General features: G+C 44.1%; 1 protein-coding gene across 32 annotated transcripts; it reads left to right on the top strand.

The window, feature by feature from the left end:
• Positions 1–1,441: 1,441 nt before the first annotated feature.
• On the top strand, positions 1,442–5,189 carry LOC109755963 (uncharacterized). 32 transcript variants are annotated; one of them, XR_012184274.1, is made up of 7 exons: positions 1,442–2,013; positions 2,407–2,478; positions 2,585–2,662; positions 3,099–3,196; positions 3,264–3,495; positions 4,543–4,643; positions 4,730–5,189. XR_012184274.1 is itself a non-coding variant. In XM_073499963.1 (4 exons), exons 1-3 carry the CDS (start codon positions 1,900–1,902, stop codon positions 4,627–4,629), a joined length of 279 nt encoding a protein of 92 aa, XP_073356064.1. In that variant the 5' UTR covers positions 1,442–1,899; the 3' UTR covers positions 4,630–4,643; positions 4,730–5,189. The 32 variants fall into 32 exon arrangements, 2 of the variants coding, with proteins under 2 accessions (XP_073356064.1, XP_073356063.1); XR_012184269.1 differs by having other exon boundaries at positions 3,099–3,495; positions 4,538–4,643; XR_006663735.2 differs by having other exon boundaries at positions 1,444–2,013; positions 3,264–4,643.
• Positions 5,190–16,573: the final 11,384 nt, after the last annotated feature.

Here is a 16,573-nt window from a genome sequence, read left to right as displayed (position 1 = left end):
GCCATTTCTTAACAAAATATTGGAGAAAGAAGATTTATTGGAACACATTTCTTTTTCAACTCATCCTATACCGCATATTTTTTGGTGAAGGGAGACGTGCTGGAGATGCTCCGAGAGGCACTGGAAGTGCTGTGTTATTTTAAAGATAAAAAAACAAGAGATATGCTTCTCTACCCCAAAGAAAAGAAAGATACTCCATCCATTTCAAAATATAGTACGCCCGTATTTCCTGAGGTCCAACTTTGACCATAAATTTATCCAACGAGACCGAGTGCGGCGGGAGAATTTTTTTATATAATTGAAAACTTCTTTTGAGTACGAATTCACTGCTATAACTTTTGCTCCCGCCGCTGTCGGTCTCGTTGGTTAAATTTATGGTCAAATTTGAAACACGGGAATAGAGGAAGCACTATATTTTAAAATGGAGGAAGTATACTTCTCACTCTAAAAGAAAAAAAAAGAGAGCAAGCAATCATTTACTTTAGCCGCCGATTGGTAGTGCCGGAGCTGAATCGCTATTTTCAGAAGCTGGGCCCTGCCGTCGGTATCCCTTGCGTATATGCTCCGAACAACAAGCTTGGAGCGTGACGAGGAACGCATGATCGAGACGATGGAGCAAATCAAGCTGTGCATGACGAGAGCAAGACTTCAAAAACAACAAGCTTGAGCCTTTTGCGTTTAGTTTATTGGTGTCGCGAACCTTGATATGAGATATCACCGCTTATTTGAGGTGTTAGCTTTATCTTTGCCGGGACGTCGAGCCCGCTGAACTGCTGTTCGTTTGATCTGTAAACCTAAACTTGTGTGGATGCTGCCTTGTGGCTTTATTAATTTAAAGCCGAACGTTTCGTGCGTCTTCGTTTTAAAAAATATGCTCCGAATGTCAACTTCGTTGGCAGGCCGAGTTGACTGTCATTGCAGCCGTTGGAGCGTGTACGCAGAACTCAGCATTTGAAAGCAAAATCGAATATTTTTCCGCCAACGGCTCGTATTCGTACGCTTGAGATCGATTCAGAGTTTTCCTACACGGCCATTGATGTACTGATGTCTTTATTACTGCCTATGTAAAGCAATACTCCCTCCTCTCTCCGTTTATAAGACGTGCACGTATTTTTAGGTCATCAATTTAACCAACCTAATACAAGTCAAATATTACAAAAAATATATTAATATAAACTTCATATGTTCTATTTTCAAACGGTATAATTTTTATGCTATATAGTTTATATTAGGTGATAAAATTGACAACCTAAATATACGCATAGGACTTGTAAACTGAAACGGAAGGAGTATAAAAGTAGTGATCTAAATACTCTTAGGCTGCCCGTAATCCACAACAATAACGCCTGCTCGTGCTAGCCACGTGTTAAGCATCCATTGGAAAGATTAATCACAAGGAAAAAAATGAGAGAGCCAGCGGAGGCTTAATAGAGAAGGAAAATGAGTTAATCACGTAACCGCTCCTCTCGCTGCTCGCCCTCTGCCTCTTTCTCCGCTGCTTTCCCATGCGACGGTTCCCACCTCCTCCTGGTCGATCTTGGTCGTCGCCGCCCGCCCGTGGTGATGCACCCACAGTAGATCCGTTCTCTCCTCTCGCACGATGCGTCGCCTCTGCTCCTCCCGTCCCTCGCTGCCATCTCCCGGCCTTTGGCTTCCTCTGCCCCAAGATCTGTGCGCGTCGCGGTGGAAGATCCGAGAAGGGAGGCGAGTCTCTCCCACGGCGTCGCTGTTGCACGGCTCGTTTGCGTTCCTCTCAAAGGACCAGGTGGAGAAGCTGACGGGAGAGAACCGGGACGAGGCCTATGCCGCCGCCAAGATAATGAAGCTCTGCGCCGCTGTGGGCGACGGCAGCAGCACCAAGGTGATGCCCGAGAGGCCACCCCGGATCCTGCGCAGCCCATGGTCACGGCCAAGCTGGAGTGGCGCTCCGGGTTCATGGCCCCCAAGCTGGTGTTGGGCGCGGCGGCGAAGACGCCACAGAGTTGCCCTACGCTGCCCCGCGCCATGGAGGAGGTAACCGTTACAGCTACTATCCTGCAATCAATTAGCCACATCCATTCTTCACGTGAAGTACCTGGGACAATTTAACAATAGGAAGTAGCATTGAACTATGACAGTAGTGATAGTTTGTTGAGTTGGGATAATGTTTAACCTCTTTCTCTGTTGAGAATTCTTGATATAATGGATAGAAATTTAGGTAAGTCATCCACATGTCATTTGTTCGAACTTGAGTGAAATCTGCTTCAATATGTAAACATTACACTCACTGCCATCCTTTGTTGCTATCTGTGAAGTGCTCCTTTAGCCAATATGGTACATTGGTACCCTGCAAAGTTCAGCATCAAGATAAAATCTGCAAATGTGCATGCATGCAGCCTTAAAACTCTGATATTTCTCTTGTGGAAGGGATTCCATACCTGTGTTGGATCTGGTGGCCAGAGGCAGACTGCATAATGGTACAAGTAGAATGGCATAGAGGTGGTTATGAACTTCTGATGCTACTGCCCTTTTTTTGTTTTATTTAGTGTGTTACATAATAATACAAGAATCCCCTTGGTCTGAAACCATTTCTCCTTTCTGAAAGGTGATGTATGAGGAACCAGTTAAAGCATTTGATGGCAAAAGACAGAACTTGAAAACTTCATCAGGGAAAATTCTGAAAGTATGGGTCACTTATCATTCTATAGCATAAGTTTTGATGATTGGTTGATGTCTGTATCCGTGTATGATTGTATTGTCATATTTTATTTCCTACTTCGTTGAGTTTTCTGTTTTGTGCTATAGTAACACGCAATCTCTCTCTCCCCCCTCCCTCCCTCCCTCGCTCGCGCTCGCGCTCTCGCTCTCGCTAACATTGTGATATGTTATTTTGTACCGGTTTAAGTTCCATAGTTCTAATCGTGTCGGTATCATATTTATTATTTTCTTAAGATCTCTATAGAATTTTTTGTCTGGATAATTAAAAGTATTTGTTCAGACTACTTTGACTTCTGATCAAAGATAGATTGCATTTTGTTTCAGAATAGGATGTACTTTTCTTACTAGATAGACAACATATAGGATAATAAATGTATACATAACATCTTAATTATGTGTAGGTTCACGCTGAAGGCTTTGGACAAGTTTGAGGATACGTTTGGTCCCTTTGATTGTGGCTTTATATTTTCTAATAGAAAGTCTAGCAGGGTCTGCATAGGTAAGAGCTGGATGACGGCACTGAGAAGAGACAGTTTTCTCCCTCTGACAGTTGCTTCTGTTTCTAGATTGGATTACACCAAAAGATGCCAGTGATGTACATTCTCGTGGTACTTGCTCGACAGCGCATTATTAAATTGGTTGATGGAAATAGGGAGTTTCTGACAATTGATAAAGCAATAGGTGAAAATGGATTCGAGGTTCTGACTCTGCTTCTTTTGAGTGCTTTGTTCCTTTCTCCACCGGGAACTACCTAGATGGCTTGACTTCAGTCAAGTTCTTGCCTTATGTATTGGGCAGGTTAATTTGCACTTCCTGAATGCCTCCTTGTTCTGTTATGGCACTATCTGAAAATTTCTATCCATAGGGCATACTACATTCAGTGGGAAATTTGTCTGTTCTTGATGGCTTGCTTATCCATACGAATATTGGCTCTTGATGCTTGTGTAGCATTTTTTAAGTGTTCGTAAATCATATATATATATACTCCCTCCGTCCCAAAATTCTTGTCTTAGATTTGTCTAAATACGGATGTATCTAGTTACGTTTTAGTGTTAGATACATCCGTATCTAGACAAATCTAAGACAAGGATTTTGGGACGGAGGGAGTATATATTTATGTAAATTGTATCTTTCTGAATATTGTTAAGGAACTGAATTTTTGGTTCTCCAATTTAACCCCACTTAGCTTTGTGGTTCACATAGCAAATGCTTGATAGTGAATGCACATACTACTATTTGTTCTTTGCCCTTGTGCATCGGCCAATGTCATATGTGCCATCTCGAGACAAATATATGATAAGTTGACTCAATTATAGATATCCCTATTCGTGGCATCAATTATTTATTTCTAAAGATTTATTTCTTATAGCTGTTATATACTACTCCCTCCGTTTCAGTTTACAAGTCCTGTGCGTATACCTAGGTTGTCAATTTTATCACCCTAATATAAACTATATAGCACAAAAATTATACCGTTTGAAAATAGAACATATGAAGTTTATATTGGTATATTTTTTGTAATATTTGACTTGTATTAGGTTGGTCAAATTGACGACCTAGGGGTACGCGCACGCCTTATAAACTGAGAGAGAGGGAGTATCCTTACCCATGAATTAATATTTTTTAATGATATTAAGCATTCTGGGCAGATCAGTGGCGGAGGCAGGGGGACTAGCAGGGGCCCTGGGCCCCCTAACATCTGAGCTTTCCTACTAAATTGCTGATTAACAGTGTAGAATCAGTGTTTATTTGCTGCTTTCCTATGGTTTGGCCCTCCATAAGCTATTTTGACAGCACTTGGCTTCCCTAATCCAAGTTTCTGGCTCTGCCACTGGGGCAGATCAGGCTGGTGACGACAACCATCTGGATGAGCCGAGGCATGATCTTTACTATGAAGCACAAAGTTTCTCAGACATTCTTGATAATGAGTAGATATATCTAACTAGGTAAGGTGTTCCTGATTATACTAAATGTTGTTCCCTTGCTTCCTTGACATATAGATGGTTTTCATTAACATCTCATCTCTATGTAGTGTGATGGCTACCGTTGACGAAATACAAGATGCTTTGGGTTCTGTTGTGGCACATTCACATTGAGATTTTATTACAAACTGTAGCTTCCATCAATGTTCCTGCTTGCTCACTTTGTGAATGAAGTGATATATCGGGGTCTCAATTTGCGCCTGCCATGATTCTACTCCTCTGTATGCTTCTAGGAAACATGTATTATATTGCTGTCCATTGCGGGTCATGGAATCTCAATTTGCTTTTGGCATGAACCGACCTTCTATTAGTTCACAACTTTTGGACAGTGCTAGCTATTACTTCTAACCACCTCTCATCTCTGTAATCAGTCATCTAGGCTGTAAGACTGTTGCTTCTATGTTCATATAAGCCCTGGCCCATCTTACAAATTTCTATTGTTGTATCTTATGTTTCCAACCAACAACTTGCACATGATTGTGCTATTGCATATGATGTGGTTTTAGTTTATTCTCATGTGAACAACCAAGATACTTCGTTGAAGAGGCTCTCATCGCTTGCATGCAGATGTGCCACACAAATCACAAAGAAGCAAGAGAAAAGAGCGGAGTGCCTACATGGCACCGCAGCGGCACGCCTCAGGCGGTGCAGCAAGGCTGTGCCCCAACAACTAGTGATAGTATCATAGATAGTATCATGCATGCCAACTAAACAATTTTGATGAGATGGCATAGAATTAAATGAAGAAAGAGATGCTTGAGCATCATATCATGATATTGTATCATATTAAATGATGTGCTACTTTGTGTCATGCATGACAATAAATATAGTACTCTATGATACCAGCCTATGATATTTTGCATTACGCAGTATCATAGACTAGTATCATATGCATGATACTAGTATATGATACTATTAACGAATGGTTGACATATTAATACTAGTATAAATTTATGTCAACCCTTCGTTATGTTACATTTGGATCCCGCAACTATTGGACACCTCAGAAAACCTTTCAGGATATTCCTTGTCCTCTGTAAATCGAATTGATCAAAATACGTTAAATCAGGAAGGTGGTGGGTTTGGTAAATAATGATTTATATAAAGAGGTGCTCCAACTTTCTCTTTGGACGTTTAAATGTGTCATACATACATACATACATACATACATACATACATACATATTCCTTCCGTCCGAAATTAACTGTCGCCGAAATTAGTGAATCTACACACTGAAACACGTCTAAATACACTTATTTTTGAACGGTCACCGGGGGGAGGGGTTGCTCACAAAGCTGCCAAAACCAAGAGTCGCCCCTTAAGCTTTGGCTTATCCAGTTTATAAGGGAAACCGGATCGAAAACCTAAACAAATTGACCTTGATTATAAGGGAAACCGGGCCGAAGACCGTGCAAGTAACAAGGTTACAGAAGATGAGAAAAATATGCCCAGGAGCAGGCACGACCTAGCTAGCAGGCAGAAAGACCAACACCACGAGAGACATAAGTAGATGCGGGGTGCTGTCGAGAGATCACAATACCAAGACTCGGCAAACAACCTAACGTATCGGACCAACGTGCGAACCGAGCCCCATGGCACAACAGAGGATCACCCATAATCAACGAGTGCCAAACTAACACGAACCTTGACCGGGAGATCCGCCACAGGCGGTCGAAACGATTAGCTGCTTGGGGAGGCATCATTGTGTCGTCATTGATCAAAGGTGAACCGAGACAACACCAAGAGCCCGAAGTTCGCCGCAGCACAACGACAACCATGAGAGGGTCTTCAGCATGCACAACAACAGGAGGAGACCACGCGAAGGACAACCTAAGAGAAACACATGAAGAAGAAAACACACCACCGTCGGCCCCAAGCTGTCTGCACCACCACCACCAAATGCACCGCCCTCAAGCACACGTAGCAAAAAAGCTGTCGTTTGGGCCTCCAAGATGACGCCTCCAACGAGGTAGTGTTGTCAAGGACACAACACCGTCATCCGATCTGGCGAGCCCGATCTTAGGTTTTCACCCGGAGACCACAAAACAATGTACTGTAGGTGCTGGAGCTCCACAATGGCACCTCCTGTGAGGAAAACGACATCCATAGACGCTGCTGCTGCCGACATCGACAAAGCCAATGCATGGTTCTCACTCGGAGTTTGACACATCCCTACAGCAAGACGACTTGTAGCACGCAGAAGCAGATCCACGTGGAACAGCTCGAAGACCACGCCTCCAGGAAGGTATATGATGCCAGTGACGTCGTCGTGGTTGGCTCACACAATGGGTGAGCAGGGGTTTCTCCCAGAGCACCACCGCAATGGATCCGATTCGGACCACCGCAGGTCAGATCCGGCCGGATCCGACCCACACACGCCGGGTGTCAGTGTCAAAACCGGCAGACCTCGGGTAGGGGGTCCCGAGATGTGGATCTAGGATTGATGGGTAACAAGGGACGACGGACACAGTGTTTACCCAGGTTCGGGCCCTCTCGAAGAGGTAAAACCCTACGTCCTGCTTGATTGTATTGATTGTATAATGTGGTTTACAGAGTAGATCTACCTCGAGATCAGCATGAGCTAAACCCTAGGCTATGGGGGATGAAGATAGCTCTCCCCCTAATGACTACAACCCTCAGTTTATATAGACACCGATAGGCTTAGGGTTACCGAAGACAAATTACAATTAGGAATCAGGAGATCCTATGCCTTCTTGACTTGGAGGGCACACCACGGCTTCATAGATCTCCTGTCATAGTATCGCTCCACCAGTCCGGCCCATGCACAATGGGCCGTCGCCCCGAGGACCCCTTAGTCCATGACTCCCTCAGTAGCCCCGAACTTGCCTCCAACACCGAGACTTGTATCCGGTATCCATTCATCCGGCCTGTATTCCGTTTGCGGGGCGAGTTCCTCAGCAAGTCTCCCCCTGTTTGGTACCAAGTGATGTTCGGAGTCTGAAATGACTGTTTTACTTAACACCGAAGGTAATAATAAAAATATCGCTCAAGCACAAATAGTGCCTTTATCTGACAACTTTTTATCCTTCAACGAAGAGTCGCTTCCGGCCATAACGTTAAGCAGTTACTATTTCTCGAAGCGCGGCTCGAGGCTGACGCCACACTTGACACGTCCCCTCAAGGTGGAGATCGTGTCCCGCTTTTCGGGGGATATGGTTAATGATTTTGATTCCCCTCCCCGCTCATAATGTTGCGGAGATATCGGGAAGTGGAGAGGATAATAGCATGAAAAAAGGGATCTCTGGCCTGCCCACAGTCTATAAAGGGGGCCGCTACAGTCTGCATCCCACGCCTTCTCCTTCCTTCCGCACTCGCAACCCTTCAGAGCTCCAGTGCCCTTTCTCCCTGCTTCCATAGCCAATCCCACTTCACCTCCTTCAATCATGGCCAGATCCGGCGCCAATGGTAAGTGGGAGGCCTCCTCCGTCACCGACGAGGATATACTGCAGCTGAAGGAGGCCGATTACTTGCCGGCCAACATCACCCATCGAGCCCCCGAAGAGGGCCAGATCATCCCTACGCTGGAGCCGGGCGAAAGGGTAGTTTTTCTCCCCCATTTCCTTAGGGGGCTAGGATTTCCCTTGCACCCCTTTGTGCGGGGGCTAATGTTCTACTATGGGCTGGATTTCCACGATCTAGCCCCCAACTCCCTCCTCCACATTTTGACCTTCATCGTCGTTTGTGAAGCGCTCCTTTGGGTCAGCCGCACTTCGGCTTATGGATGAAGTTGTTCAACGTGAAGCCCAAGGTGGTCGGCGGCGAGCATGCAGACTGTGGAGGGGCCATGATCAGCAAGCTGACATGGGTCCAGTGGCCGGACGGCTACTTCGTCGACGCCGTCCGGATGTGGCAGAAGGAGTGGTTCTATATCACTGAGCCGAGGGAGGCCGCATGGGGAGCGGCCCCCGCATTCCGATCCGGACCACCACCAGATTGGCCTCCTAGACCACCAAGAGTCTGGACTGGGGATGTGTTGCCGACATCAAAGCGCTCCAGAAGCGCGTCGACAACGTAATAGAGACCAGCGCGAAGCTGGTCGATGTGTTCCAGATCATGCTCCACCATGGGCTCCTCCCTTGCCCGGAGAGGGCCAAGCCCATGTGGGAGCATGAGCCTGAGGATCCGGTTACTATGCGGCACCTCTTTGGCATTACTCCCGACAAGATATGGGGACAACTGTTCCAGCCACATAAGGAGTGGTCGGCCGAGGAGAAGGACATCGGTCTTGACGTCGCGAATCCCCCAAGGAAGGTGAGTGGCATGTCTCTTTGAAGAGTGTTCAGATATTCACATTACATGAGATTCGATCTAACCTTGTTACGTGGATTCTGCAGGGATGGCTTGCCAAGGCCAAGAAGATCAGCGGACCGGCGCCGCTACCGGAGGGGCCTCGATCAGAGCAGCTGGAGAAGATGCTGGTCGTGGTGCCCTACAAGGTGCCCGCTAAGAAGGGCAAGAAGCAAGAAGCACCGGAGGCCATGGAGGGCCTCCACTGCAGGATCCGTTCGGGCAACCGGTCCGGAGACGCTGCGGCCTCATCCATACAGGATGGGGGCGAGGAGGAGGAGGAGGACGAAGAGGAGAGTGCCTCATTGATACGTCTCCAACGTATCTATAATTTTTTATTGTTGCATGCTATTATATTATCTATCTTGGATGTTTATATGCATTTATATGCTATTTTATATGATTTTTGGGACTAACCTATTAACCTAGAGCCTAGTGCCAGTTTCTCTTTTTTCCTTGTTTTTGAGTTTTACAGAAAAGGAATATCAAACGGAGTTCAAATGACCTGAAACTTTACGATGATTGTTTTTGGACCAAAAGAAGCCCACGGAGTATCGGAGATGCACTAGAGGAGTCCTGAGGCCTCCACAAGGGTGGAGGGCGCCCCCACCCCCCTAGGGCGCGCCCTCCAACCTTGTGGGCCCCTCGTGGACTCCCCTGACTTGTTCTCGATGCCAACACCTCTTATATATCCCCAAACCTCCAGAACAGAACCTAGATCGGAAGTTCCGCCACCGCAAGCCTCTGTAGCCACCAAAAACCAATCGGGACCCTATTCCGGCACCCTACCGGAGGGGGAAATCATCACCATGGCCATCTTCATCATCCCGGCGCTCTCCATGACGAGGAGGGAGTAGTTCACCCTCGGGGCTAAGGGTATGTACCAGTAGCTATGTGTTTGATCTCTCTCTCTCTCTCTCTCTCTCTCTCTCTCTCGTGTTCTTGATTTGGCACGATCTTGATGTACCGCGTGCTTTGCTATTATAGTTGGATCTTATGATGTTTCACCCCCTCTACCTTCTTGTAATGAATTGAGTTTTCCCTTTGAAGTTATCTTATCAGATTGAGTCTTTAAGGATTTGAGAACACTTGATATATGTCTTGCATGTGCTTATCTATGGTGACAATGGGATATTCACGTGATCTACTTGATGTATGTTTTGGTGATCAACTTGCGGGTTCTGTGACCTTGTGAACTTATGCATAGGGGTTGGCACACGTTTTCGTCTTGACTCTCCGGTAGAAACTTTGGGGTACTCTTTGAAGTTCTTTGTGTTGGTTTGAATAGATGAATCTGAGATTGTGTGATGCCTATCATATAATCAAACCCACGGATACTTGTGGTGACATTGGAGTATCTAGGTGACATTAGGGTTTTGGTTGATGTGTATCTTAAGGTGTTATTTTAGTACGAACTCTAGGGTTGTTTGTGACACTTATAGGAATAGCCCACTAGATCGATCAGAAAGAATAACTTTGAGGTGGTTTCGTACCCTACAATAATCTCTTCGTTTGTGCTCCGCTATTAGTGACTTTGGAGTGACTCTTTGTTGCATGTTGAGGGATTGTTATATGATCTAATGATGTTATCATTGTTGAGAGAACTTGCACTAGCATAAGTATGAACCCTAGGCCTTGTTCTAGCATTATAATACCGTTTTCGCTCACTTTTACCGTTAGTTACCTTGCTGTTTTTATATTTTCAGATTACAAAAACCTATATCTACTATCCATATTGCACTTGTATCACCATCTCTTCGCCGAACTAGTGCACCTATATAATTTACCATTGTATTGGGTGGGTTGGGGACACAATAGACTCTTTGTTATTTGGTTGCAGGGTTGTTTGACAGAGACTATCTTCATCCTACGCCTCCCACGAATTGATAACCCTTAGGTCATCCACTTGAGGGAAATTTGGTACTGTCCTACAAAACTCTGCGCTTGGAGGCCCAACACGAGTCTACAAGAAGAAGGTTGCGTAGTAGACATCAAGCTCTTTTCTGGCGCCGTTGCCGGGGAGGCTAGGTAAGCGGCACTAACACCCCGTCAACTAAGCTCTTTTCAGGCGCCGTTGCTGGGGAGGTTAGTGCTTGAAGGTATATCTTTAGATCTTGCAATCAAATCTTTTAGTTTCTTGTTTTATCACTAGTTTAGTATATAAAAGAAAACTACAAAAAAATGGAATTGAGGTTGCCTCATATGCTTCATCTTTTTAATGTTTTTCGTGAAAATGAGGGAAAGGAAAATTGTGCTCAAGTGCTAGAAGAAGAAGTCAATAAAATGTTTGGCACTAAATATTTGTGTAATGAGCATGCTTGCAATGTTGTTAGTTTGAGTTCTTTGAATATCCATGATGCTAATGATATGCAAAGCCACAAGCTTGGGGATGCTATGTTTGATGAAGATGATATTTTTTGTTCCCCAAGTTATGTTGAGCAAATTTATTATGATGATAGAATGCCTCCTATTTATGATGACTATGTTGATGAAAGTGGGTTTGGAAGAGTCTCAACTTTAGGTAATGATCCCACTATTTTGGAGGGTGTTGAATCTTATTGTGATAATTATGAAAGTGGATTTGGAGAGGTCATGACTTTATTTAGTGACGAATCCACTATTTCGGAAGAGGTTCCAATTGATTATGAGAACAAAGTTGCTATCTATGATGATTATTGTTATGACATGTATGCTATAAAGAATAACGATAACCATGAAACTTGTCATCATGATTTTAATTTTCAATTGGATTATGCCTCACATGATAGTTATTTTGTTGAGTTTGCTCCCACTACTATTCATGAGAAGAGTTTTTCTTATGTGGAGAGTAGTAAAATTTCTATGCTTATGCATCATGAAAATAATGCTTTATGGGATGGTTATATCGTTGAATTCATTCATGATGCCTCGGAAAATTATTATAAGATAGGAACATATGCTTTTACCTATTGCAATAATATCAAGCTTCCTCTCTATATGTTGAAAATCTTGAAGTTTTGCTTGCTTTACCTTCCTATGCTAGTTGATTCTTAGACCCATGATTAATTTGCTCACAAAATCCTTATACATAGGAAGAGGGTTAGACTTAAATGTGCTAGTCATATTCTTCATGATGCTCCCATTATGTTTCAATTCCTATCTTTTATGTGAGCATCATTTAATTCATCATGCCTAGCTAGAAAGGCATTAAAGAAAAGCGCTTGTTGGGAGACAACCCAATATTTATACCTACTGTTTTTGTGTGTTCACATGATTAAACTACTGTATTAATCATGTTTTATAGCTTTTGTTTCAATAAAGTGCCAAGTAAGACCTTTGGGATGGCTTATGGTGATAGTTGATTTGATCTTGCTGAAAAACAGAAACTTTTGCGCTCATGAAAACAATTCTCATCTCTAGATGAAGAGTGATTTTTAGTTGATTCTTTTGCATCAGATTAATAGAAAAATTTCTTAGGACTTCCTAATTTCTCAGGATTTTTGGAGTTACAGAAGTATGATTTCAACTCAGATCTTTACAAACAGTTCTGTTTTTGACAGATTCTGTTTTCGATGCATAGTTTGCTTGTTTTCTAGTTTCTATGGCTTATATTGTTTAATATAAATTGTAGAAATGATTTGGTACAGTAGGCATCATGTGAGAAAAATTATGAATCTTTTCTTGACAACACCAAAGTGAATGATTTGTTTTAGTATACTAACAGAGCTTACGAGTTTTCTGTTGAGTTTTGTGTTGTGAAGTTTTCATGTTTTGGGTAAAGTTTTGATGGACTGCGGAATAAAGAGTGGCAAGAGCCTAAGCTTGGGGATGCCCAAGGCACCCCAAGGTAATATTCAAGGATAACCAAGAGCCTAAGCTTGGGGATACCCCGGATGGCATCCCCTCTTTCGTCTTCGTTCATCGGTAACCTTACTTGGAGCTATATTTTTATTCACCACATGATATGTGTTTTGCTTGGCGCGTCATTTTCTTTTGTTTAGATTTGCTTGCTGTTATTGTTGGTAATCGTAGCATAATTTTAAAATTTTCCTACGCTCACCAAGATCCATCTATGGAGTATACTAGCAACGAGGGGAAAGGAGTGCATCTACATACCCTTGTAGATCGCGAGCGGAAGCGTTCCAATGAACGTGGATGACGGAGTCGTACTTGCCGTGATTCAAATCACCGATGACCGAGTGCCGAACGGACGGCACCTCCGCGTTCAACACACGTATGGTGCAGCGACGTCTCCTCCTTCTTGATCCAGCAAGGGGAAGGAGAGGTTGATGGAGATCCAGCAGCACGACGGCGTGGTGGTGGATGTAGCGGGATGTCGGCAGGGCTTCGCCGAGCTTCTGCGAGAGAGAGAGGTGTAGCAGGGGAGGAGGGAGGCGCCCAAGGCTGTAATACTACTGCCCTCCCTCCCCCCTTTATATAGGCCCCCTGGGAGGGGGGGGGGCGCCGGCCAGGATCCCATCTGGATGGGGGGCGGCAGCCAGGGGGGTAACTTACCCCCCAAGTCAAGTGGGGCACCCCCCCACCCTAGGGTTTCCAACCCTAGGCGCAGGGGGAGGCCCATGGGGGGCGCCCCAGCCCACTATGGGCTGGTTCCCTTCCCACTTCAGCCCATGGGGCCCTCCGGGACAGGTGGCCCCACCCGGTGGACCCCCGGGACCCTTCTGGTGGTCCCGGTACAATACCGATAACCCCCGAAACTTTCCCGGTGGCTGAAACTGGACTTCCTATATATAATTCTTTACCTCCGGACCATTCCGGAACTCCTCGTGACGTCCGGGATCTCATCCGGGACTCCGAACAACTTCCGGGTTTCCGCATACTCATATCTCTACAACCCTAGCGTCACCGAACCTTAAGTGTGTAGACCCTACGGGTTCGGGAGACATGCAGACATGACCGAGACGCCTCTCCGGTCAATAACCAACAGCGGGATCTGGATACCCATGTTGGCTCCCACATGTTCCACGATGATCTCATCGGATGAACCACGATGTCGAGGATTCAATCAATCCCGTATACAATTCCCTTTGCCAATCGGTATGTTACTTGCCCGAGATTCGATCGTCGGTATCCCAATACCTTGTTCAATCTCGTTACCGGCAAGTCTCTTTACTCGTACCGCAATGCATGATCCCGTGACTAAAGCCTTAGTCACATTGAGCTCATTATGATGATGCATTACCGAGTGGGCCCAGAGATACCTCTCCGTCATACGGAGTGACAAATCCCAGTCTCGATCCGTGCCAACCCAACAGACACTTTCGGAGATACCCGTAGTGCACCTTTATAGTCACCCAGTTACGTTGTGACGTTTGGCACACCCAAAGTACTCCTACGGTATCCGGGAGTTGCACGATCTCTTGGTCTAAGGAAAAGATACTTGACATTGGAAAAGCTCTAGCAAACGAAACTACACGATCTTTTATGCTATGCTTAGGATTGGGTCTTGTCCATCACATCATTCTCCCAATGATGTGATCCCGTTATCAACGACATCCAATGTCCATAGTCAGGAAACCATGACTATCTGTTGATCAACGAGCTAGTCAACTAGAGGCTTACTAGGGACACCTTGTGGTCTATGTATTCACACATGTATTACGATTTCCGGATAACACAATTATAGCATGAACAATAGACAATTATCATGAACAAAGAAATATAATAATAACCATTTATTATTGCCTCTAGGGCATATTTCCAACAGTTATTTAGAGTAATGTTTTGAATCTTTTAGTTCAATAAAAAGGTCAAGTATAGCCTTTACCATGCTTATTTTTCAAGTCCATATGTTGCTGTTTTAAAAACAGAAAGTTTGCCGTTATGTTTCGAATATTTGTGAATAGTCAGAACATGATAAAATCTTGAAATTTTTACAAAATGAGTAACAAAAAAATATCTACAGTGTGGTAATTTTTCAGAATTTTTGGAGTTAGGGAAGTATGATTCCTCTTGCATTCTTTACAGACTGTCCTGTTTAGACAGATTGTTGGTATGATTGCATTGTTTGCATATGTTTGCTTGTTTAATGATTCTATTTGAGGATAGGAGTATTAAATATGCAGAGGCATTTAGTATGCAATGTTAAATTATAATTTTAGTGATTTCTACAGTAGAAAATGATAAGGTTATGCGTTGATTTATACTAACTTATCTCACGAGTTCTTGTTGAGTTTTGTGTGGATGAAGTTTTTAAGATTTAGGGAAACCACGATATGAAAAGGATTAAGGAGACACAAAATCTCAAGCTTGGGGATGCCCAAGGCATCCCTAATTAATATTTCAAGAAGTCTCAAGCATCTAAGCTTGGGATGCCCCGGTTGGCATCCCACCTTTCTTCTTCAACAACTATCGGTCAGTTTTGGCTGAGCCTAAGTTTTTGCTTCTTCACATGATATGTGCTATCCTTGCAATGTCATTTTATTTTGTTTTGCTTGCTGTTTGAATAAGGTACTTAAGATCTGAATTTATTTATGAGAGAGAGTCTTCACATAGTTATATAATTATTTGACTACTCATTGATCTTCACTTATATCTTTTGGAGTAGTTTGTCATTTGCTCTAGTGCTTCACTTATATCTTTTTAGAGCATGACGATAGTTTTATTTTGAAGAAATTGTTGAACTCTCATGCTTCACTTATACCATTTTGAGAGTCTTAAGTAGCATGGTAATTTGCTTTGGTTATGAATTTAGTCCTAATATGATGGGCATCCAAGAGGGATATAATAAAAACTTTCATATAAAGTGCATTGAATACTATGAGAAGTTTGATTCCTTATGATTGTTTTGAGATATGAAGATGGTGATATTAGAGCCATGCTAGTGACTAGTTGTGAATTTGAGAAATACTTGTGTTAAAGTTTGTGATTCCCGTAGCATGCACGTATGGTGAACCGTTATGTAACGAAATTGGAGCATGAGATATTTTTTGATTGTCTTCCTTATGAGTGGCGGTCGGGGATGAGCGATGGTCTTTTCCTACAAATCTATCCCCCTGGGAGCATGCGCATAGTACTTTGTTTCGACGACTAATAGATTTTTGCAATAAGTATGTGAGTTCTTTATGACTAATGTTGAGTCTGTCAGATTACGGATTCCGGCAAACCCTTGTAAGGTTTGAACTCTGGGGTGCGCACGAAGAACACTCTCTTCCTAGCTCGCTCGCTCAACGATCTCACGGCCTAGCTCGACGGACCCAAAGAACAAGAGACACGCGGGTTATAATGGTTCGGGCCACCTTGCGGTGTAACACCCTACTTCAGTGTGTGGTGGATTGCCTCGAGGGGCAGAGCATGAACTAGTACAGTGGATGAACAACCTCCGGAGGAGAGGTGTTCTTGGGCTCGATGAGCTGGTGAGATGGTCAGGGTGGAATCGATCCGTCCCTTGCTACGGTGGTGGCTAGGTCCTATTTATAGTGGCCTTGGTCCTCTTCCCAAATTTTAGGCGGGAAGGGATCCCACAACGGCCAAGTTTGAAGGGGGACAACTAGTACAAGCTATCCTGACAAAAGGTGGTCTTCGCCTGCCAAAGGCTCTGGTGGTGATGTTGTTGTGGGCTCCGCGATGACTTTCGTCCTGCCGTC

Source organism: Aegilops tauschii, chromosome 5 (assembly GCF_002575655.3).
Source record: "Aegilops tauschii subsp. strangulata cultivar AL8/78 chromosome 5, Aet v6.0, whole genome shotgun sequence".
Lineage (NCBI taxonomy): Eukaryota > Viridiplantae > Streptophyta > Magnoliopsida > Poales > Poaceae > Aegilops > Aegilops tauschii.
Note: the sequence above shows the minus strand (reverse complement) of the source record. Positions and strands in the feature narration are given on the sequence as shown.

Bases quoted from the DNA above. Each gene is read 5' to 3' on its own strand.
- LOC109755963 (XM_073499962.1), top strand. From the start codon at position 1,601: ATGCGTCGCCTCTGCTCCTCCCGTCCCTCGCTGCCATCTCCCGGCCTT. The intron at 2,014-3,098 runs GTAACCGTTACA...AATTATGTGTAG, and splicing joins TGCCCCGCGCCATGGAGGAG to GTTCACGCTGAAGGCTTTGG. The intron at 3,197-4,537 runs GTAAGAGCTGGA...CCACTGGGGCAG, and splicing joins GTCTAGCAGGGTCTGCATAG to ATCAGGCTGGTGACGACAAC.